At 39.8% G+C, this 23,838-nt stretch overlaps 2 protein-coding genes and 1 long non-coding RNA gene across 6 annotated transcripts in view; 1 reads left to right on the forward strand and 2 right to left on the reverse strand.

Moving 5' to 3' along the window:
- Nucleotides 1-23,838, forward strand: part of LOC119074357 — a 226,636-nt gene that overhangs the window by 200,038 nt on the left and 2,760 nt on the right. The window lies entirely within an intron of this gene.
- On the reverse strand, nt 33-11,125 carry LOC119074317 (cilia- and flagella-associated protein 44). 2 transcript variants are annotated; one of them, XM_037180375.1, is made up of 18 exons: nt 10,950-11,125; nt 10,678-10,840; nt 9,722-10,405; nt 9,340-9,666; nt 8,976-9,281; nt 8,642-8,915; nt 8,339-8,558; nt 7,633-8,280; nt 5,687-5,791; nt 5,454-5,628; nt 4,972-5,358; nt 4,789-4,918; nt 4,229-4,708; nt 3,873-4,165; nt 3,615-3,811; nt 3,328-3,553; nt 2,897-3,121; nt 33-836 (listed from the first exon to the last, which is right to left on the reverse strand). In XM_037180375.1, exons 1-18 carry the CDS (start codon nt 11,060-11,062, stop codon nt 51-53), a joined length of 5,739 nt encoding a protein of 1,912 aa, XP_037036270.1. In that variant the 5' UTR covers nt 11,063-11,125; the 3' UTR covers nt 33-50. The 2 variants fall into 2 exon arrangements, with proteins under 2 accessions (XP_037036270.1, XP_037036269.1); XM_037180374.1 differs by having other exon boundaries at nt 4,229-4,726.
- LOC119074334 overlaps nt 20,711-23,838 on the reverse strand; it is a 62,900-nt gene continuing 59,772 nt past the window's right edge. For all 3 annotated transcript variants that reach the window (XM_037180421.1, XM_037180420.1, XM_037180422.1), the window contains one exon: nt 20,711-23,379. In XM_037180421.1, coding sequence (XP_037036316.1) covers nt 21,959-23,379 — 1,421 coding nt within the window. In that variant the 3' untranslated portion in view covers nt 20,711-21,958. The remainder of the gene's footprint in view (nt 23,380-23,838) is intronic.

Below are 23,838 nucleotides of genomic sequence, written 5' to 3' on the forward strand. Positions count from 1 at the left end.
GGCCCCTGTTCATTTCGATGGAATTATATAAACGTTTCTCGAGTCCGAATTTATCTTCTTTTATTTCTCATCGCATTGAACACGTAATCGGTCAATTGTTTCAGCGCCGCAACATCGACATTATCGTTCGACGCCACCAACAAACTATCCGTCAACGCCGAGAAAATTCGTTTCTCCATTTCGCCGGACACACTAATCGTTCCCACGTGCTGCAACAGAATGGACATCAACACGCTCAGAACGTCACTGTTCAGCAGATCTTCGATGCGCATATTGTGCAACAGATTCGTAAACAATTCCGTGTAGAATTTCTGTCCGTAATCCGGATGAGTCGGTGAGATGGAGTCCTTAACGTCCTGAACGATGCCGTAAAGCAATTCCTCCGGCTCGAAATCGGTTTGATCGTCGTACGAATGCAAATGTACCTTCCGAAAGACGTCCTGAATGAACAGGGCAATTTGGGTGGCCGAACACTTGTCGTACCAGTTGCGTGGCAAACGTTTCTGGAAACTTTCCACTAGAGCCGCAATACTCTGCTCCATTTCGTCGAAATTGAGGCTTTGGATGGAGTCGTATAGAAATTGGCTTATGTGATCAATGTCGCTTTGGGCATGTCTCGGTTCTTTGGTGGTGCTTTTGCATCCGAAGAAATTGGCCACGAGATGGGAAATGATCAGTTTATTGTTCATTCCGGTTGTGCTAGTACTTGACTTGGTGTTGCAGTCATCGTATCCATCGATGTGAAGATTGATATTGTTCGCAAACGGATTGTCGTTGTTCGGAGTGCCGAAAGGTTTCGCTTTCAGTCGTAGCGTGTAGATTTCCTTTTCCAAGTCCTGCAAGGAGATTAAATGTTCCTTATTGACTGCCCACTGAAGGTTTCGGATCGGGTTCGGGTTGGCCGTTTCAAATCAGGTTGCCCAAACAGGATTTCGAACCGAACATGAGCAAAAATTTCACGTTCGACCCGAACTGCACGTGAACCTGAAGTTTTCGATTTCGGACTCGATTCGAACCTGAATTTGTTCAACTCGAACCAGAACCTTGGCAAAAATTTCAGGTTCGACCCGAACTGCACGTGAACCTTAAGTTTACGATTTCGGGCTCAACCCGATCGTGAATTTGTTCAACTCGAACCTGAATTGGTTCAACCAGAACCTTAGCATAAATTCCAGGTTCGACCCGAACTGCACGTGAACCTGAAGTTTTCGATTTCGGACTCGATCCGAACCTGAATTTGTTCAACTCGAACCAGAACCTTGGCAAAAATTTCAGGTTCGACCCGAACTGCACGTGAACCTTAAGTTTTCGATTTCCGGCTCAACCCGATCCTGAATTTGTTCAACTCGAACCTGAATTGGTTCAACCAGAACCTTAGCATAAATTCCAGGTTCGACCCGAACTGCACGTGAACCTGAAGTTTTCGATTTCGAACTCGATCCGAACCTGAATTTGTTCAACTCGAACCAGAACCTTGGCAAAAATTTCAGGTTCGACCCGAACTGCACGTGAACCTTAAGTTTTCGATTTCCGGCTCAACCCGATCCTGAATTTGTTCAACTCGAACCTGAATTGGTTCAACCAGAACCTTAGCATAAATTTCAGGTTCGACCCGAACTGCACGTGAACCTGAAGTTTTCGATTTCGAACTCGATCCGAACCTGAATTTGTTCAACTCGAACCAGAACCTTGGCAAAAATTTCAGGTTCGACCCGAACTGCACGTGAACCTTAAGTTTTCGATTTCGGGCTCAACCCGATCGTGAATTTGTTCAACTCGAACCTGAATTGGTTCAACCAGAACCTTAGCATAAATTCCAGGTTCGACCCGAACTGCACGTGAACCTGAAGTTTTCGATTTCGAACTCGATCCGAACCTGAATTTGTTCAACTCGAACCAGAACCTTGGCAAAAATTTCAGGTTCGACCCGAACTGCACGTGAACCTTAAGTTTTCGATTTCCGGCTCAACCCGATCCTGAATTTGTTCAACTCGAACCTGAATTGGTTCAACCAGAACCTTAGCATAAATTTCAGGTTCCACCCGAACTGCACGTGAACCTGAAGTTTTCGATTTCGGACTCGATCCGAACCTGAATTTGTTCAACTCGAACCAGAACCTTGGCAAAAATTTCAGGTTCGACCCGAACTGCACGTGAACCTTAAGTTTTCGATTTCGGGTTCAACTCGAACCTGAATTGGTTCAACCAGAACCTTAGCATAAATTTCAGGTTCGACCCGAACTGCACGTGAACCTGAAGTTTTCGATTTCGAACTCGATCCGAACCTGAATTTGTTCAACTCGAACCAGAACCTTGGCAAAAATTTCAGGTTCGACCCGAACTGCACGTGAACCTTAAGTTTTCGATTTCCGGCTCAACCCGATCCTGAATTTGTTCAACTCGAACCTGAATTGGTTCAACCAGAACCTTAGCATAAATTCCAGGTTCGACCCGAACTGCACGTGAACCTGAAGTTTTCGATTTCGGACTCGATCCGAACCTGAATTTGTTCAACTCGAACCAGAACCTTGGCAAAAATTTCAGGTTCGACCCGAACTGCACGTGAACCTTAAGTTTTCGATTTCGGGCTCAACCCGATCGTGAATTTGTTCAACTCGAACCTGAATTGGTTCAACCAGAACCTTAGCATAAATTTCAGGTTCGACCCGAACTGCACGTGAACCTGAAGTTATCGATCGGATAACCCAATTTTTACATTAAAAAAAAATCGCGGAAAATTTCAGGTTCAGCTCGGGGCGAACCCGAAATCGAAGTTTTCAGGTTCAGGTGAAGTTCGGCTCGAACCAGAAATTTTGCTCCAGTTCGGGTTCCTGTCAGACCGAACTCGACCCGATCCAAGCATCACGTATATTTTCCCTAGAAATCGATTATTTACCGCAATAGTTTGCAATTGCTGCTGTGAAATCTCTTGCAGTTTGGCTACGTCTTGTTTCACATTCACTGGCGGTCTTGTGGACCGAAGTTTCTCTGTCTTTTGTTGTGACTGCAGTACATTGTTGATGTAATTTCGGTCTTCTTCCAGAACAGCCAGAATGTTCAGTTTTTCGATCACTTGCAGAACGTGCTGCTGTAGTTCCGTTTTTTTGTCTGACAGAACGCTCTGAAAGATTCCGAGTTTAAAAACTGTGAACTGCCTGAGTCAGAAGGCAATTTTAACAGAAATGGCATCCGTTTAAACGAACGGTGTATTAGTCGACATGCACTGGCGAACTGTTATCAACCAACCACGTTCAGAACATCTTTTCAATTCCGACGAAAATCGGCTCACGACTAATTTAGTAAAATATCGAGTTAGAGCAAGCTTACCTTCAGTTCATCCGCCTTCTTGGCATATTCCTTTTTGATATCTTCGAAATTCGATCGAATCATGAACGCGAACCGATTCAGTATGGTCTCTTGCAATTCGTCCAAATTCACTGACATCCCGAATTTCTTAACCATCGCCTGTTGCAGGTCCCTGTTCAGCTCGCATATATGCCCTTCCATGTAACGGCAGTCGGTGTTCATGCGAGCCAAGTGTATGATATTGACTCTGTAAAGAGACAGAGTTATGGAATGATGGCCGTTGATGCCATTCTAGCAAAACAGAAAACCTGTGCTTCCGCTGCGACTCAATTGTCTCCAGTTCCAATTCGCCGACCCTGGCAAACAATTTATTGAAAACGGAAACGTCGAAAACGATGCTCTTATCAACGGCAAACAGTTCTGATTTGGTGGTAAAGTGTTGCAGTTGATGTGATCTCAGTATCACCAAGTGGTTCACATCGTTGATCATGCTCTGTTTCTCTTTCTGCAAAATGTTCAATTTACTGAGAACGGTTGCGCTCATTCAAACAACCGAACCGACGAACCATACACGCCATCAGGTCACCATTGTACACAGCCAACTGCTTCTCATGGTCCGTCAGTTTTTTGGCCAAAGTCGTCAGAGTTTTCTTAATGGTTTCGATTTCGGTCTGCGAGGACCGGTTACTCAATTCAAGGCTCTGCCGTCGCGAACGTAACTTCATGGTGAGATCATACAGATTTCGGTCACAATCCTTGGGACAAACATTCTCGTCAAAGTACAATGCACCGATGTCGGTTTTCGAATTTAAACTGATGTCATCGTCATCCGATGAGTCCGATGAATCTTCCGACGAATCTAACCGTGGGGGAAAATTGATTGGCTCAAACAATGATTTGGAACAAAGAAAATCTCGAAAACCTTCATCCTCTTCGTCATCTCCATTCTTCCTCTCCTTTGGCGGTTTTCTCTTAAAAACTTTGGACAAAAATTTCGTGTACTTGTTGTTGGCCACGCTGCCACTGAACTGTTGACTTATGCTGGCCATCAGCTCGATGTTAGTTCTGATTTTCCGATTGTGCGCCACAATTTCCTGATTCAAATCGTCCATTGTCTGCACGACGTTGGCATACTCACGTTCACCGGTTTCCACCTGATCGATGAGATGGTTTTCGATTCGCTCAAAGTCTTTAACGATACACAGCTCCTGATTCAGCGAAATAAGTCGAATTTCCAACAATTTCAGGTCGGTTTCGGTTTGCAGCCGGGTCTGTTTCAGTTCGTTCAGATCCGCATCGAATTGGTCGATGCGAGAATCAACGTCTTTGATGATCTGATTTTGACGGAATTCTAACTCGATTTGTTTGAGCTGCGTCAGCTCTCGCTCCCAAGAGCTTTTTTCTGGAAAAAGGTCAATGGCTTTAGGCGGAGAAATTTGTGTGAATGGACGACGTTTCACACAATTCAATCAATCACGATACCTTCATTGGACGAAATCTCTTGGAAATCGAGTACGCGTGAGAGTATGACTGAAAAATCGATTTTCTTTTCAGCAGCCTTTGAGTCCTCGGCCTGTGGTTCGGGATTGATTCTGTCAAAGTTTTCCAGTTCCTGCAATGAAATCGATCAGCGAATCACCCGACCCTAAAAAAGCACCCGCTTACATCGAAAACTTTCTGCGGAAACTCCTTATCGTCCACCATTTGCGGAATGACCGAAATGGTTTTTCTCGCGTGCGGCTGCAGCAACAAATGAATCTCACCAAGCTCGCCCAACTTGACTTGTGCATACGAAACCAATTTCTCTTTTGCGTTTCTCAATTCGAATGCGCGTCGATTAAAGTTCCGTCGGATAGAATCGATTTCTGTGCGAACATTTAAAATCTCCTGGAATTTAGCGCTTGTCGTTGTCCGGTTATCGATGTTGCGAACGTAGACCGAAAATCTTTTGAGCTTATAGTCGCCGATTTGTGATTCGGCCATTTTGAGTGCACGGATATCTTCTGGATCGTTTTTGTCCAGATCGGGCATAACTGCCGTCATATTTGTCCACTAAACAGCATACGAAATTGATTAGTAAGAGGTTCACATAAATGCCGGATTTTTTTTTAGTAGAGAAATCACGCCAGACAAACCCCATGCCTTACCTCTATGCTCTTGTTCTTCTCGTCCATTTTCCGGTGACAATATTTCTCCCAAAGTCGCTTCATTTGCAATTCAAATTTGAGCTCACTATTGCGGCTCTCGAACTCATTCAAAAAGATCATTATGCCATCCTCGTCAGTTACGGTTGTGAGAGACGTTTTCGGTTCGTGAAGTGTCCTTGGTAAGATTTCAGTTACGGCCACAATTTCTAACTGATTCAAATAATCTGAATTACCCGTCTTTTCCCTCCTTTCCCACATCTCTATCGAATGGATTCTTTTGAGTGGTCAGTTCATCACGGATTTTCATGACCCGGAAACTCTTCAGGGTCGTATTTGTTCTGGAACGAAAATTTCGGAATCATGTCCGGAGCGATAGCGGAGGACTTGACGCAGTCTAACCCCCAAAAAAAAGAACGAAGACATTTTTTTTGAGACGCGGCAACTATGTATAGCCGAACATTTCAGTTTCTGCCCTTTGGACTTTATCACCACAAAACCTATTCTCATATTCTCGCTTCAAATACGAGCAAAACGAGCTATCACTCGACTATGTAGGTTTAAAATTGCCGGAGATACATCGTTTTGAAATTGGTCACTTTTCATACAAAATGCACCAAATTGACTTTTCCCAAACAATCAAAATCTTTCAACTTACACTGTATGTTTCTATCTATCTATCGACGGTCGATCTCGGAAACTAGTCAGCCAATCTCCATGAAATTTTGCAGGAGCCTCAGGGTGGGCATAAAAATGAAAATGTGATACGCCATTACCCCAGGAAAAATCAGAATTTTGTTTTATTGGCCTCGAAGTTGTTTCTGAGTGCGGTTTTCGAGGGTCGGGAACGCGTTTTCGGCTGTAGCTCAGCTGTTTTGAAACCTACTGAGGCGTGAGACCCGTCAAATGAAAGGTATTCGCCAAACGAATCGAAAAAATAATTAGAAAAATTGGTGCAGATCTGGTTGAGCTAGAGTGGTCAGAGGGACCAAATTTTGAGCTACTCGAGCGTAGGATGAAAGGACTAATATTTTTGCGATTATGAGAGATAGAGAGTCACTTTCTTCGGCAAAGTCCTGAGACGAGTTTTACGAGTAGAACAGAGGGGCATATGCGAAAAATGTCGAAAAATGGAAATGGGTGGGTCAATTGGGGGTTTGGAGATATTTCTTACATGGTTGCAGATAGAGTTACTTTATTCGTCAAATTTTCAATTTTCGTCAAATTTTCGAATTTCGTCAAATTTTCGAATTTCGTCAAATTTTCGAATTTCGTCAAATTTTCAATTTTCGTCAAATTTTCAATTTTCGTCAAATTTTCGAATTTCGTCAAATTTTCGAATTTCGTCAAATTTTCAATTTTCGTCAAATTTTCGAATTTCGTCAAATTTTCAATTTTCGTCAAATTTTCAATTTTCGTCAAATTTTCAATTTTCGTCAAATTTTCGAATTTCGTCAAATTTTCAATTTTCGTCAAATTTTCGAATTTCGTCAAATTTTCAATTTTCGTCAAATTTTCGAATTTCGTCAAATTTTCGAATTTCGTCAAATTTTCAATTTTCGTCAAATTTTCAATTTTCGTCAAATTTTCGAATTTCGTCAAATTTTCAATTTTCGTCAAATTTTCGAATTTCGTCAAATTTTTAATTTTCGTCAAATTTTCGAATTTCGTCAAATTTTTGAATTAGAGCTGTAATGTGGCATGTGGCAGATAAATTTTTTTGTAGGTCTGTTCCTGCGACGCAGACCTTTTCGGTAAATTTTTGGTTGTTTCCAGTCAAATTTTTTTTGGTAAAAATTATTTGGCAGATGATGAGAAAAACTAAGCCAGCTTGTTTGAACTAATTGGGTGTATAATTTAATTTTTGCGTAACGAAGCTGAAAGCGTCAACTCTAGCGATATCATTCATTTTAGAAATTGTACTTCAAAGACTGCGTCACACTTTTCTCGAAGAGATTTTTGTTGGGATATTTAGTTTGCGAGAACATCATGACTTTTTCATGGTCCAATGTCTTCCCTATCCTGTAACTATAGAACTGCAGGGATATCTAACCATTTTTGTGGTTTCTTTCTGAATTTTATTGAGGTAACACGAGGTCACTTTATAAGGAAAAGTTGGCGTTGTGTGGGAATTGGATCAGGGTCTGTAATGTAAAGGTAAGCTATAGATTCCTACACTCACTTAATTCCATGTAGTTCAATGGGCAATTCCTGCAACGGGCTGATATAGAAGTCCTTAACTTTCTTCGTCAGCAGCTTACACTTCTCCACTTCGTAGGCTTTCCGTCGTTCCACCAATTCCATTTCTTCGTCCAATCGCTTCTGAATGTCAGCCGTTATGCGATCGTCTAAATTCACCGTTTTCAGGTCCAATTGCATCGATGCTTTGAGTAAGGCATTGCGTCGCACAATGTCGAGAAACTCCACTTTGTAGTCGGCGATAATTTTCTTCATTTTCGCCTTGTTGACATCGGCGATTTGATTGACTTTGTCGATATTGTGCTTGATCCGTTGCTCTTCCAATGTAAGACTCAGCGGATCCGTAATATCTTCGACCATTGCGAACGACTCCATTGATGTGGAGGGAGCTGATTTTCGGCTGGATACTCTCTGCGTCCCGGGAATATTGTTCTTGTAACTGAAAATGTTGCTGTCATTTCCGACCGTGAATAGGAATTGTGAGTCGCGCGACAGAGCGATATGATTGATTATGCCATTCATTCGGTCGTGCATATTAATCTCGATGAAATTGGTAAGATTTCGAAAATCTTGATGGATTTTGTGGATGCGTAACGATCCGTTACTCATTCCGAAGATTAGGAAGTCATTGCTGAAAGAACCATCATCGCCTTTAATACATTGCGAACGTGCTGCAACAAACGACTTACATTTGCAGGAAACTATTCACTTCCATCTCGACCGCACGCTTCAGTTCGATGCAGTGCAGCGGATCGCTGTTGTTGATGTCGTACTCGTAGACGTATCCACAATCGTATTCCCCGACAGTCATCCAAATCGTATCTGAAGTCGTATAGCGAATCCACAGTACGGGGTTGCCGACCTTCGGAATATGCAGTGGTTCCACTTCTTCCTCGGACTCGGAATCCTCTGCAAATTAGAGAACGGACTGACTTCAATCAGAAACGACTGAAACTACATCTGCCAGAACTGAATGAACGGAAATTGATTACCCAAAAATGTCGCCTCGTCTATGCGAACATCCGGATTCGCTCGACGTAGATCTTTCAGCTTTCTGACTTTCATTAATCGCTTTCCGGCTTTGCGCTGCTTAATTCGCCTCAACTGACGATCCCGGTTGATTTGCGACTTGACCGACTTGAATTTCGTTTGAATCATCTTGATCCCATTCAACTGATACGTTTCACTCGAGTGGAGTAGATCCGTTTCGGTGATTTCGAATTGTAAAATGTCGCCATGTTCACATCCTGCCAGAGCAGTAGCGAACTGCAATGAGAAAACGTTTTGAATTGAAGCAGAAAATTCGATGTCGGTCTCAAGCCGTACCGATTGAGGCTTCCAACTGAATGCCGTCACCCCTGATGGCGTAGCGATGAAACCGACCGGTTCTAGCGTAACATTGGGAAGCTCTTTTCGAATTTGGAAGATGAAAATGGTTCGGTCAGTCGAACCGGAAATGAGCAGAGTTTTCCCGTTATTCATCGATATTCTGCTGACGTCACTTTTATGGGGTTTAATGGCTTGAATCAGACGAACAGGCTCGGCGATATCTGTTTGGTCAAGATCTGCTGCCACAACTCGTATAACACCATCAGCAAAGCCCAGAATCAAAATTCGTCCACTCGGGTCAACCTGCGGGATGGAAATGAATTTTGAAAATTCTCCATTTTCTCAGCGGAACGTCTATTACATCCGTGTCCAGCCAAATGAGACATCTTCCATTCGAATGGAATTGCTTCCACATCATCAATTCTTTCGATTCGTAGTCATAGAAGTGCAATCGACCATCTTCACCCAATGTTGCAATGATTGGCTGGTACGGACACACTCCGATTCCAATGATTTTTCCCGAATGACAGCGAAATAGTCTTTCGGAAGAGCTTGGACTATTTACCAGACTCAGGTCACATTTCCATATACCGCCGTTACCATCTTGAGCATACCACCAATTTTCGTGAGGATTTATTCGGACCAAGGACATCAAGGAGCAACAACTTTCTTCGTCGCCGATTCGAAACTACAAAGAGGTAATGCAACCAAGAGTCAAAGTGCTTGAAGGATGGACGTGTTACCTCGTAGGTAGGTTCGATTGGAACAAAAGGATCCGTGTCTGGCGGATCAGCATTGTTCACAGTTTCCCAAAACCATATCCGCACATAACCATCTAATCCAACTGTCATGACATCCCCATTCTTATATGCAATCTGTGTAATTCCACTCGCATGACAAGTGCTTCGATCTTTGCGACAAACTTCGAACTTGATCAGTCCCTCTTCCCACACCAAAATATTGCCCCATTCACTGCCGGACAACACATGCCCGTTCCCCATTGCAAAAATAGCCGATATGTCGCTGATTGTCGTTTTACCAAAACGTCCGATCTGGCTCTTCAGCTTCAGGCCGGAAAATGTTTCCGATATTTTCCAAAATTGAATGTGACCTTGACCGCAGGTGGTTAACTGGTACGGATCGAACAGCGAAAACATGACTCGAAAAACGACATTTTTGGTGGATTTGGTGTTCAGTATGATCGACGACGATTTCCAATTCCAAATTGTGATAAAAAATTTCGGCGGGCCTGTCTGTGAGACCATCATGCTTCCGTCTGGATTAAAATCGAGACACGAATATTCAACCGTATCGTCTTGCTGGCATTTCGAAACCATTTCCATTTCGGGAAATTTATAGATGTAGATAGCCGCTGCGGGACCATTTTCCGCGATGATTATGTGATTGTAGATTGGGTTGGGATTTTTCTACGAGTCAACCAGCAAAATAACTTAGTCGTCGCCACCTCTTAACCTATGGAAGCTGCGGGAAAGGACCAACAAAACCACCTTCTGGCCATTATTTTAGACCATTGAAGTGTACAAATACGAATAAAATACTGTTGACGTTCATGCCCATGTGAGATTCTACAGTACACTTCAAGTTGAACGAATTATAAATTACAAAAATAATGGTCTAAACGGGGTTTTCTTCGTCCATTCCCGCAGCTCCCATGTAGCGTAAAATTTACAACACTGACCGTAATGTATCCGATTCCGCCGTCATTTTCGGTTTTCCGTGTCCGAATTTTCTTCGTATCGATGTCAAAGAAATGAATTAGATTGCCTGAAGCAAAGACCAGTACGCTGTCGGATATTAAACAAAGATTTGACAAGCGTTTGCTGTCATAACCGAACGAATGTCTGGAAAAAGAACAAATTTTCCGATGAAAAATTCACAGTTAAATCATCCAATTTCACAGCAGCGCGTCACATCAAAACAATTTAATCGTGTCGAGACTGGGATCCTTACTGAAAGTTCAAAATTTTCTCATCAAAGATGTAGTTTGAAGCGCTTTCAATTATGTCATTCGAATTATCAGTTAAATTACTCAAATTGCTCAAATTACTCAAATTGTCGTCCATTGTGAACGTTTAAAAAATATAAACACATCAGCCGGTCGCCGAACCTTTTATTTCGCTGTGATTTTTTACTTTAATGCATCCTCTGATTGATATAACATTTATTGTTGCTAAGGACTGTGCGTTTCGTTTTGTTTTTAGCCCCGTACGAAGTACAAAGGGGCTTATAGGATTACGATGCCGTGTGTAATTGATGCAATTCGAAGCAGACGGTAAGGGCAAAGTGTTTGCCTATGTTCATAGATGACGAATCCGCAATAAAAATTTTGTCTGTCCGTCTGTCCGTCACGTCGATATCTTGAGTAAATCAAATCCGATTTCAAAATTTTTTTTTTCCCCTGAAAGATAGTCAAAATAGTGAGGCTAAGTTCGAAGATGGGCATATTTAGGTCGGCCCTTCGTGAGTTAGGGCCGCCTAAGTGCTTTAAGGTCTTTTGGGGATATTTACGGCAAAAAAAACGTTGGAAATGTAAATGAAACGGCAAAAGATAATGTTGATACCGATCCAGGAAAAAAAAGTTTATTAAAATCGGGTGAATGGCCCGTGAGTTAGGGCCCTAGAAGTGAAAGGCTACTCGGCCCCAAGTGTATTTTGCATATAACTCGAGTAAATTTCATCCTTTTTTCGTGATTTTTGTTTCATTTGAAAGGTAATCGAAGCCCGAATATAATGTGGCGAAAAACGTTTTAAATTTGGGTCCTTGGACTGAGGCCGCTCCTCGGCCCTAAGTGTATTTTGCATATAAATCGAGTAAATCTCATCCAATTTTGCTAGTTTTTGTCTAATATGAAAGGTAATTGAATACCGAATAGAATGTGGTGAGAAAAATGTTTGAAATTTGGGTCCTTGGACTGAGGCCGCTCCTCGGCCCTAAGTGTATTTTGCACATAAATCGAGTAAATCTCATCCAATTTTGCTAGTTTTTGTCTAATATGAAAGGTAATTGAATACCGAATAGAATGTGGTGAGAAAAATGTTTGAAATTTGGGTCCTTGGACTGAGGCCGCTCCTCGGCCCTAAGTGTATTTTGCACATAAATCGAGTAAATCTCATCCAATTTTGCTAGTTTTTGTCTAATATGAAAGGTAATTGAATACCGAATAGAATGTGGTGAGAAAAATGTTTGAAAATTAGGTCCTTGGACTGAGGCCGCTCCTCGGCCCTAAGTGTATTTTGCATATAACTCCAGTAAATTTGATCCGATTTTCCTAATTTTTGTTTCATTTGAAAAGTAATCGAACGAGGAATAGAATGTTGTTGAAAAAAAATTAAATTTGGGTCCTTGGACTAAGGCCGCTACTCGGCCCTAAGTGTATTTTGCATATAACTCGAGAAAATTTCATCCGTTTTTCCTAATTTTTGTTTCATTTAAAAGGTAATTGAACATCGAATAGAATGTTGTTGAAAAAAAAAATTAAAATTTGGGTCCTTGGACTAAGGCCTCTCCACGGCCCTAAGTGTGTTTTGCATATAACTCGAGTAAATTTGATCCGATTTTCCTAAATTTTGTTTCATTTGCAAGGTAATCGAAGGCCGAATATAATTCCCTTGACTGAAAGTCAAGGGTCTTACGCCAGAAAATACCCTAAAATGTTGGTTACCACACAATGTATGAAATGTTATCAAAAACTTAATTGTTTGTTACCATTTTTTTTGTCATCACGATAACTTGAGTAATTCTTAACCGATTTTGATGATTTTCTTTTTAATCGACGAGGAATGGGATTCCTGAGGTTAAGTTCGAAGATGGGCCATCTCGGAATAAGGTTCTGGAAATTATTCCAGAAAAACAGGATTTTACTCCGTTGATAATTGATAATTTAATGTGTTATTCTCCAGTGACTGGAGAAAATAGTGAAAAATTTAGGTTCCCAAAATTATCGATTTGACATTGGGAAGGTCAAGTTCGACGATGAACTATGTGTGATTCACACAGTGTGAACAATTCGTCAAAAGGTTTGCCAGAAAATATAAATGCAACAAAATAATCGATTTGATAATTGATAATTAACAAGCAACAGATACCTAAAATTACATATACAGGGTAAGCAAATAGAATGCTGTAAATACAGCTAGGTCTTTTTTGGATTAATGTTGTGATTGATTCATGCCACACATTCAAAACTACAACGGAAGCATCATTTCGTCTAAACAACTGCAAGCAGAGATGTGGCTAAACAATGTTTCATGATCAAGAGGTACTTTATGCACGACGAGCAAATAGCAGCGGCCCAGAAGTACAGCACTGTTTGAAAGTTGACCATACTTTGACAGAGATGGCTCAATCCTACAAAGTTTTAACTTATTTGCTTACGTTTTTGTTACAATTACAAAAATCTATTGAGAAAATATCAGTCACTCAAAAGGTGCATTAGACAAAAAAAATAGTTGAAGATCTGCAAATTTGTGTCCACACATCAAATAATTTTCCTTGGTGCTAAATCGCTTAGTTCTCTTCTTTCAATCAACTGTCTTCAATTTGTCCATAATTAGTGATCCTTAATTAGTAATCATCCGTCCATAATTCCTTTCGCCTTCTCGCTCGTCCGTCGCCATGTAAATAAGCATCTAACACACTAACGCTAAATTAAGTTGGAAAGCCGTCCGTTGCTGCAAGTGAAATATTATATTATATTTGTAATTTGTATTTTTTTGAATAATAAAGTTCGTTAAGTTAAGTTAAGTCATCCGTCCATAATTTTTAAATGATTCAAAGTTATTTGTAAGCTAAATTTTGGTAAAATAAAATTTCAAGAAAAAAAGAATAAATAATTTTTAATTATACATGAAATATGTCCTCAATTGTCCTTTCCTTCCGGACCTACTCTTAATTCACGTATTGTTAGTTAAAAATGTTATTTTAGAACAAAAGAAATGGTTAAGCTTAAAGCTTTACATCGCTGTTTCGTTTCATACATATTGTTGTCTAATGGATTTTTGATTAAACAAAAATTTGTCCTTTCTAAGTACATTCGACTAAGTATTTTTTTCTCAAATTATTTATTTCACACGCAGAATGCGTCACCACAAGAGATATCAGATACTTTGTAAGTTATAACACAAAGAGGTGCGTCACCTTCACCCTGATTTTATATAATATTGACAATTATGACGCTTTTTTTATGAGATAAATATTTAAAAAGATTGTTCACAGTTGAGCGCACTTGGGAACTGCCCCCAAGGCCCTGCCTGTGCCCTCTTTTCTTCCCGTAGGAATCGGCGAGGAGTTAGGTCCGAAATGTGGCAACTTTAAGGAGAGTTTGCTTATAACTGATACACAATGATCGTATAAACAGTTTCTCATTGCCTAACATGGAGTTAGGTTAATTGATCACCTATCGAATGATCGCCAACCCGAAAGAAATTCAAAACTAATGTGAACTATATACATCGTATACCGGCGGCAATGAGTGGTAAAACAAGACACATTCGCTACACATGTATGTGCTATGCAAATGGATCAAGTAAGGACACCTATCTTACCAATACCGGCGGCAATGAGTGGTAAAACAAGACACATTCGCTACACACGTATGTGCTATGCAAATGGATCAAGTAAGGACACCTATCTTACCAGTGGAAAGTTCACATTAGATTCGAATTTCTTTGTAAAATTAGCTGTTACACATCGATGGGTGACAGAGAAATGACAACAGATGGTGTTGTCCCGGCCCAGACATTCGTTATCATTTCTCTGATGGCTTACAATTGACCTAACGTTGCGTCCTATCTACCCCACCTAATGTGGCAACTTTAAGGAGAGTTTGCTTATAACTGATACACAATGATCGTATAAACAGTTTCTCATTGCCTAACAAGGAGTTAGGTTAATTGATCACCTATCGAATGATCGCCAACCCGAAAGAAATTCAAAACTAATGTGAACTATATACAACGTATACCGGCGGCAATGAGTGGTAAAACAATACACATTCGCTACACATGTATGTGCTGCGCTATGCAAATGGATCAAGTAAGGACACCTATCTTACCAGTGGAAAGTTCACATTAGATTCGAATTTCTTTTGCAAAATTAGCTGTTACACATCGAAGGGTGACAAATTTCCCTAACGTGATGTCCTATCCTTCGCTAAATTATTCATAACTAACTAAACCCTACAAATACCCTACTCTACCCCTCTGCGTTTTCACGGGCTTGGGACCGTTAAATAGCATGTGAAGCGTGCTATTTAGCCGCATTAGTAGATATTGCTGTCATTCAAGTGACCAACATTAAAACCTAGAGCGCAATATAAGTATGCACACAACACATATCAACTAGCATAGCAAACAATATCAGCACAACCAAACATACCACACAGTGCAACAATTCTCATCTGTATCTTTATTATACATGAGTGGCTCTCCGGATAACAAAAACAGCAGTACTTTGCTTTGATTGGTTTACTCTTTGACAGCTGATCACCGACTAAAGTATGTCCTTGTTTCGGCAGAGATGTTTACTCTTTGACAGACAATCGTCGACTGAAGTATACCATTGTTTTGGTAGAGATGTTTTCTCTTTGACAGAAAATCATCGACTAAAGTATGTCCTTGTTTTTGGCAGAGATATTTACTCTTTGACAGCTAATCATCGAATGAAGTAAACCATTGTTTTTCAGAGATGTTTACTCTTTGACAGACAATCATCGACTAAAGTATGTCCTTGTTTTGGCAGAGATGTTTACTCTTTGACAGCCAATCATCGACTTAAGTATGTCCTTGTTTTGGCAGAGATGTTTACTCTTTGACAGCTGATTACCGACTAAAGTATGTCCTTGTTTTGGCAGAGATGTTTACTCTTTGACAGCCAATCATCGACTAAAGTATGTCCTTGTTTTGGCAGAGATGTTTACTCTTTGACAGCTGATCACCGACTAAAGTATGTCCTTGTTTTGGCAGAGATATTTACTCTTTGACAGCTGATTACCGACTAAAGTATGTCCTTGTTTTGGCAGAGATGTTTACTCTTTGACAGCCAATCATCGACTAAAGTATGTCCTTGTTTTGGCAGAGATGTTTACTCTTTGACAGCTGATCACCGACTAAAGTATGTCCTTGTTTTGGCAGAGATATTTACTCTTTGACAGCTGATTACCGACTAAAGTATGTCCTTGTTTTGGCAGAGATGTTTACTCTTTGACAGACAATCATCGACTAAAGTATGTCCTTGTTTTGGCAGAGATGTTTACTCTTTGACAGCTGATAACCGACTAAAGTATGTCCTTGTTTTGGCAGAGATGTTTACTCTTTGACAGCCAATCATCGACTGAAGTATACCATTGTTTTGGCAGAGATGTTTCCTCTTTGACAGCCAATCACCGACTGAAGTATACCATTGTTTTGGCAGAGATGTTTCCTCTTTGACAGCCAATCACCGACTGAAGTATACCATTGTTTTGACAGAGATGTTTACTGTTTGACAGCCAATCATCGACTGAAGTATACCATTGTTTTGGCGGAGATGTCTACTCTTTGAGAGCCAATCATCGACTGAATGTCCTTGATTTGGCAGAGATGTTTACTCTTTGACAGTTCATCACAGATTGAAGTTAGTTTATAGCATATCAGAAACTAAATTATTGTATCGGTGATAGTGATTTAAGATGCTTAGGAAGTTTAAGAATGAAAAATAAGCTGATCAAAATTACATTGCAATAATTGTCAGTCAAGGGACCTGACCCACCCAAAAGGTGGGACCTAGTGATGTTGAAAAAAAATTAAATTTGGGTCGTTGGACTAAGGCCGTAACTAGGCCTTAGGCCTCTCAATAAATTAAAATTTTAGGTCAACTAGAAATTTGTGTTACATTTGAAAGGAACGTCGTACGGGGCTTCGTAATTGCGCTATGCGCAATTTGTAAGATGTACACATTTCATAATAATTTGACTTCAACTAGGGTGACAGACGCACTAGGGTCACGTGCGCAATAGATGTACGGGTTCGTACGGGGCTCAGTCGCAGCAAACGCTCTGACTGTTCTGACGACTCGTTTCCAACTTGTTGCAGAACAATTGATACGTTTGTTTCTGCAGGCATCTCCATTCTTCTATTCTTTTCGTCAGTCGAAAAATGTAGTTGACAAGATTGCTTATGATGGCATCTCCATTACAATATTTTATTCTTCATTTAGAGCTTACCTTTAAATTGTTACGAAAGTGCTGAAATAGTGGATGATGTAATTCGACTCTACATGAGTGTTTTTACTGCTTCGTGCCAGAAACGATCAATATATGACCCCTGGTTCTTAAATAATAATCTACCCGAAATTCAAGCGGCTTTATGTCTAAAAAATATTGCGGTAACCACTAAGCCGCCTTTTTTTGTTTCTGGGAAGCTCGTTCACTAAATCAGGAATTATTTGATGTTTTGATTCTGAAAATTCTCCATCAAAAAATTTTTGAGAAAAAACTCCTAAAACATTTTCGCGTGATTTTACTGACTCTGACTCCTACTTGACCTAATGAGAATTTGTCCTGGCTTTCCTCAGGATCTAAAGATTTTCAACGAAAAATGAAGAATCGGTTCGTTCATAGCCGTACCACATTTCCAACTTAAGGAATACGTCGTTCGGGCCAAAAAGACTATGAATAGCACTTGCTAAAGTTTTCCAGTCAATTTCAATTTTTATTGTGGAATACCGCAAAAACCTCAAAAGAGGAAAGGGTGACGCTAGTCTAGTAAAAATTAAGCTTCCAAAACATTTGATATCAGTTTTGGTGACGCACTCTGCACCTAAACGTAATCAATTTTAAACAAGTAAATGTTAACTAGAAAACATGTCGACGAGAATTTTACCAATGACGGTTTTACAAAAAAATGCGTCACAGGTGGCAGATACTGAGGAAACCGACAGTAATCATCTGCCACTTATGACGCAATTTTTTGTGTAAAATTTTCGTTGTAAAATCTCATTGGTAAAATTCTCGTCGACATTTTTCTTGTTAACATTTTCTTGTTTAAAATTAATTACGTTTAGGCGCAGAGTGCGTCACCAAAACTGATATCAAATGTTTGGAAGTTTAATTTTTGCTAGACTAGCGTCACCTTTTCCTCTTTTGAGGTTTTTGTGTGATATCAGTTGTGTGGAAGCAAGCTCTAAAAGTGACTATTTATCCCAAGTCTGCATACCGTACAGTTACAGTGGGCTTTTTTTAGTTCGGAACATATTGAGAGATTTTCGAGTATTAAGAGTCACCGATGTTCCCAGTCAACTTATGATTTTTTGCGTCAAGTTATATCATACACTTGGAATCACTTAATGCACTGGGTAAGTCGATGGACATTAAAACTATGATAAATGATCAAAAATTGTGTTTTATTAAGGTGAGCATGCCGTAGAACTGGAAATATCTCAAAACACGAAATTTCAAGATGGCCGCCATTTTCTTGAAATACCGGAAAAAGTTATCCGTCAAGGAAACTTTATGATTATCAATATTTACATGATTACCAACTCACATGAAACATTTCTATTAACTCGAATATTGTGAAATAGCTGAAAATGTGTGAAGATGCTTCAATATCAAGTAGTGTTTTCTCCGGATGTAGTTAACCGTTTGTAATGATCTATAGCTCTTTGAACTCGTATTGACGAGTACTTTCACTATTTCCTTCCCTTTTCCTGTGAATTTTCATTTTCGCGTAAATCGGTAAAATCGATTTAGTCATTTTTAATGGTTGATGGTTGATGGTATTACCTCAACAGGATATGAGAAAATTGTGTTTTGTTGACGATTTTCTAGTGAGAAAATAGTAGAACTTTCTCTCCGGTCGGTGGGAAAAAATAGAACTTTTCTCACTTGAACTGTCACTTTGTTTATGTTTTCAAAAATGGTGCGGTGAATGATTTGTTCTGTGTCGTGGATGAAGCGGTAAATCACACATCGCCTCTAGCCATAAATATCGCTCTTGTTGGAATTACCTATTTTCTCCTCTCGGTAAACGGATAACTGTTGATGTAGCGAAAATCGACAGAAATATTCTTTATATAATGCCCTCACTTTATGTCCACTATGTCGGGTTATACTAAATCTATCACTTTCGGAACGTTTTTGACTGTGATTGAAACTTGTGCCTGCCAAACTCACCTACATACTTACATGAAAGAGATCGGCATTGTAAGACATCGGCTATAAATGGCATCAAAGTTACCGGTTCCTTTTTGTGCAGTGTCTCCGAAAGATGACGTAGTTTTTCTTTTCTTTTTTAAACAAGTTCTTTCATAAAATTTATACGGTAATTTTACCAGTAATACCGGTTACCCGACTCCAAGAAGGAAAAATTGATTCCACAACTTTTGATGCTTTAGGAGAATCAATACGAAATAGTTGGACGATTGACAATTAACACCGTAAGTGTGCCTAAAATTTGAACCGAAAACTACATGTTAACGCTTCTTTGTATGAAAATGACGCTGCGTTAGAGAGACTTGCGTGAGAAAGATTTTGAACTTCAACTGCTCCAAGAACGGTATATCAATTTGCACACAAACACGTATAGCGAATCATAATCGAAATGAAATTCCAATTCATCATTATCCTTGTGTCGGTCTGTAGTTGAGCCACGAAATCTAAACAAAATTTTCACTTTTGTGTCTCATACGATGTAAACTTAGGAAAGTTTTTTCCAACTTTCATAAGCCGCACATGTATGTGACGACGTGATAGAGGATAATAGTTAAAAAGTCATGTTTTCGTGTAATGGATTGTACATGCTGTGATTTCCCAATCCAATTCCCTTGTTTTCCTGTAATGTTATAAGGTTGTAAGCCATTTCCGAACCTAGGTAACCAAAATAGACACTTTTTTTCGTGACACCAGCTTCTGGACTACAAATATTATGTCAACGTCCAGCAAGATATTTCAGCATTGTAGAGAAGACGACTATACCACTAGTCGGGGCATCGGGAGTGAAATGAAAAGTCCAGTTTTTTTTTCTTGTAGTTCACAAAATATTCTTGTTTTTGATTTATTTGTTGTAGTTTATACACAAAAAAATTATGTTGTCGCATCATCTCAATACATTTCTTATGAATTATATACAATTAGCAAGTATAGGATTTTGTGCAGCGCATCTTAATACAAACATACAAAGAGAGTTACTGACTTAAATCTAATTAAATTTTTTCTGTTTTAAATATTTTAATTCTCTAGAATAATTGTTTCATTTCATTTTATAAATCAACAAATTGATAAAAAGTTCTCTCTGTCACTCAATTACCGCGCACGCCCTTAATAGAGGAAAGAAATGTGCCAAAAGCGTACACAGGTCTACCAACAAAAGATAAATTAAACATCGATAGAGTGTTATGATGAAAGAGAAAGAAATATTTTGACAAGTACCCCAAGGCAAGTTATAATCAACTGGTCTTCGGTCTTCTCACTCACATCATAACATGTTGAAAGAGAAGCAAATACTTTGACAAGTACCCCAAGGCAAGCTATAAATAAATGGTCTTCGGTTTTCTCGCTCTGATCATAACACTCTATTGGCAGTACATGACATGTCGAAATGCCGTTTTGGAAATTCTTCTGTCAAAAATGTTTCTTACCGTATACATACTTTTCACTGTAGCGCAATTGTAGCGTAAATTTATCTTTTTTGGGAGACCTGTTTCCAAATTTTTTTTTCATCCGTATCGATTTCGACGTGTGAGCGGAGAGGATAGAAGTGTATAAAAATAGTATTCTGTTAGAGGTTTTAGCGTGCGCACTACTTAAATGTCTTACTAATTAACCTTATAGAAACGGTAAGCGTATCGCAACAAAATCATTAAATCTGTTACTTCAATTATGGAAAGTGTCTCCTAGTGTTTGGTCTATCGTCTCATTAGGTTGAGTATACTTTCCACTATAATTTATAAGAGAACACTAGCCAGGACCTCAACGTTTTTCTTTTTGTCTTAACATCTTTGTCGATATATAGTAGATATTTAGCCGTTTCTGTAAGGTATCACTCTCAACCGTTATAGCACCAACCGTTCATTTAAAAGTGTAAACTGTTTCATTTGATTCAATAATTAAAAACTAAGTAAATTCACAGCATTTTTGTTATCCTATTTTTTAGTAGAGATTCATCATTAGTGGCAATGCTTACTTAAGCGTAGACTTAAACCCAAATTTTGTGAGAACATGAGACGAGTTCACTTAGTTCTTAAAGAGCAAAACGCTCTTCATAATTTGACAGTTACGTGTATAAACATAACAACTGTCACGTTACGAATGCTTTGAGAATCGGCCCGCCAGCAATTTCATCGTTCGTTTTGTCACTTGATTAGATTGATTGAACGTTGTAAAAATTTCAGCGAAAGATTTTTTCCATTTCATAACGTTTTTTGCGTGCGAAATTTTTTCAGGGAGTCAATTGTCTCGAGATCATGACGAAATCACAATAAAGTGCTGGCAAAGATCGTTGGAATAATTTATAAAGAACAATCAAACGATCAATTTTAATACGTTAAACTCTCTCATTTGAATAGGCATTTTAGCCGATATTGGCAACAGTTGTAATCGAAAGTCAAAGTGACGTTTTAAACGAATAAAAAAAATATTTTGTTTAGTCACAAAATCAATTATTTTTCCTCAATTTCAATTCTAGGAATAGAATTGATGAAATTGATGTTTTGACGTTTAAAACGTCATTTTGACATAGGGAAAAGACCAACGTTCGATTCCAACTTTCACATTTAATTGATACAACTGTGAAAAGCTGTTGAATGAAGTATGACGCCAATTGTACAGTGAGGTTCATCCCTCAAAATTTAGGTTTTAGTGAAAGCACAGGCAATTACCGGTTGAAAAATGAAGAGCATTTGGTTCATCTCTGTCTTTTCTAATTGTCCAATTTTCCTTTACTTATTCTATCATCTCTACACAACTTCACTACTCACTTAAACATTAAACATGCGTCGGATCGGGAAAATTATCACTTGTACTCGAATGTCTCGTACAACCCCACTTTCTCGACGAATTACACACTTTTTTCAGCAACGAAAACTTCTCCGTTCTGTCACTGTCCTTAGCACTAATATAATGAGATCCCAGACATTCGATGTCCGTTTGCCCTTTACTGACAATAACCGGTGTGCTGCCATTCGACTTACACACCAATTGATTTCGTCGCAACGAAAATGTCGACGCCTTGCTGACGCTTCTCTGGACATTCGCTTTGCTTTGATGCAACGATTTCCGGTGGCGTTGCAGTCGCTCGTTAGTCTTGGCATCAATGCCGAATAGTCTGCACACACCGCGTCGTACACGCTTATTGCGATAGGCAAATATGAACGGTGAGCTAAGGTTTGCTACGACTACGAAACACACCGGCAGCACGGACGAACTGTCGATGAAAATGACACGTTCTTGTAGGAGAATCAGCAGTCCATATGGGAAATAAGAGACCAAGAACATGATGACCACCAAAATGCTGATCCGTGCCGCTCGAGATTCTTCGCGGTATTTGAATATTGACGATGCGTTTGACAATCGGTGCCGTATCGATGTCATATAGCCCAATGCCTTCGGTGGGATGTGAGAGCTTGTCGGCACGGCAATATTGTGGTTCAATTGTTGGTCGTGAGATTTTTGTAGATTTGGCGTGGAATGGACATGCCGTAAACTGGTGCCGTTCATTGTTCCCGATTGCTGTTCGAGCAGCATCAAGTGACGCGCACTGCAATTTCGTCGCATCTGTTGATCGGTTGTCTGGATCGGTTGCACGAAGGTCATGAGGACGTTCTGATTTTTATCTTTCGTATTCGTTTTCGGTATTTCCAGGTAGCGACGCGTGCTCGTTGGCGGTGTTGTCGACTTCGGAATATTTTTATCGATTTTCATAGTCAGTCCAGCACTAGCACCTCCCGTTCCGTTTGCACAATTCTGATGCACAACAGTCGATGCAGCAGCTAAATTTAAAGCACTTTGCAGCAACGGTGACGAACCGTTCTGTCGCATTCGCAAGCCATTCTGTCTGGCTTCGGTGAAAATTTTCCAGTACATGGCACAAACGAGACCGATCGGCAGCAGAATGATCACAACGAAATAGGTGCACGAAAAAATAAAATTTAATAAATTATCGTTGACTCGATAGCCGTTGCTGTTCGACGGAGCAGATGTTACAGTGAAATTTGTAATGGTTGAACCCACGCCATACCAAAACATTTCATTGCGAAATGCCGACGCAATGCCAAATAGGATGCTAACGAACCAGGTGGCCGCTATGAATATCCAAGCCTTCAATTCCGACACACGTGTATGATAGCGTAAAGGATCGGTAACGGCACACCAGGTGTCTCCAACGACGAGCAGCACCGACAACGAACCTGTAAATATAAATCAAAACAAAAAAACGTTATTTTTACGATTAAATGACTTCGGTTGAGATTTATAACACACGCAACAGCAGTCGGACGAATTAATTTAAAATTAAAATGTAAAACGGTCATGTGAGCGGGACATTCTTAATAGTCAAATTAATGTGATGGGATCGTTTCCACATAAATCATCGAAATCATCGCTCATACAGGTAACATATTCGAATATATCGAAACGGTAAATTATAACTGGCATAAGAACACATATCTAAATGTCCCGGGCGGATACATGTTCATAAATTAACGCGGGTAATTTTGCCAATTTATGTGCATGAATAATCGCCCAAAACCACTTACAGTGGAGGTGTGACGCAAGTCCTGTTATTCACTTACAAAAGAACTGATATCGGTGTAGGTGACGCTTACAGATTCGACACCCAAAAAGGTATGCGTCACAAATGGCAGCTG

This window comes from Bradysia coprophila, unplaced genomic scaffold (assembly GCF_014529535.1).
Source record: "Bradysia coprophila strain Holo2 unplaced genomic scaffold, BU_Bcop_v1 contig_151, whole genome shotgun sequence".
Taxonomy (NCBI): domain Eukaryota; kingdom Metazoa; phylum Arthropoda; class Insecta; order Diptera; family Sciaridae; genus Bradysia; species Bradysia coprophila.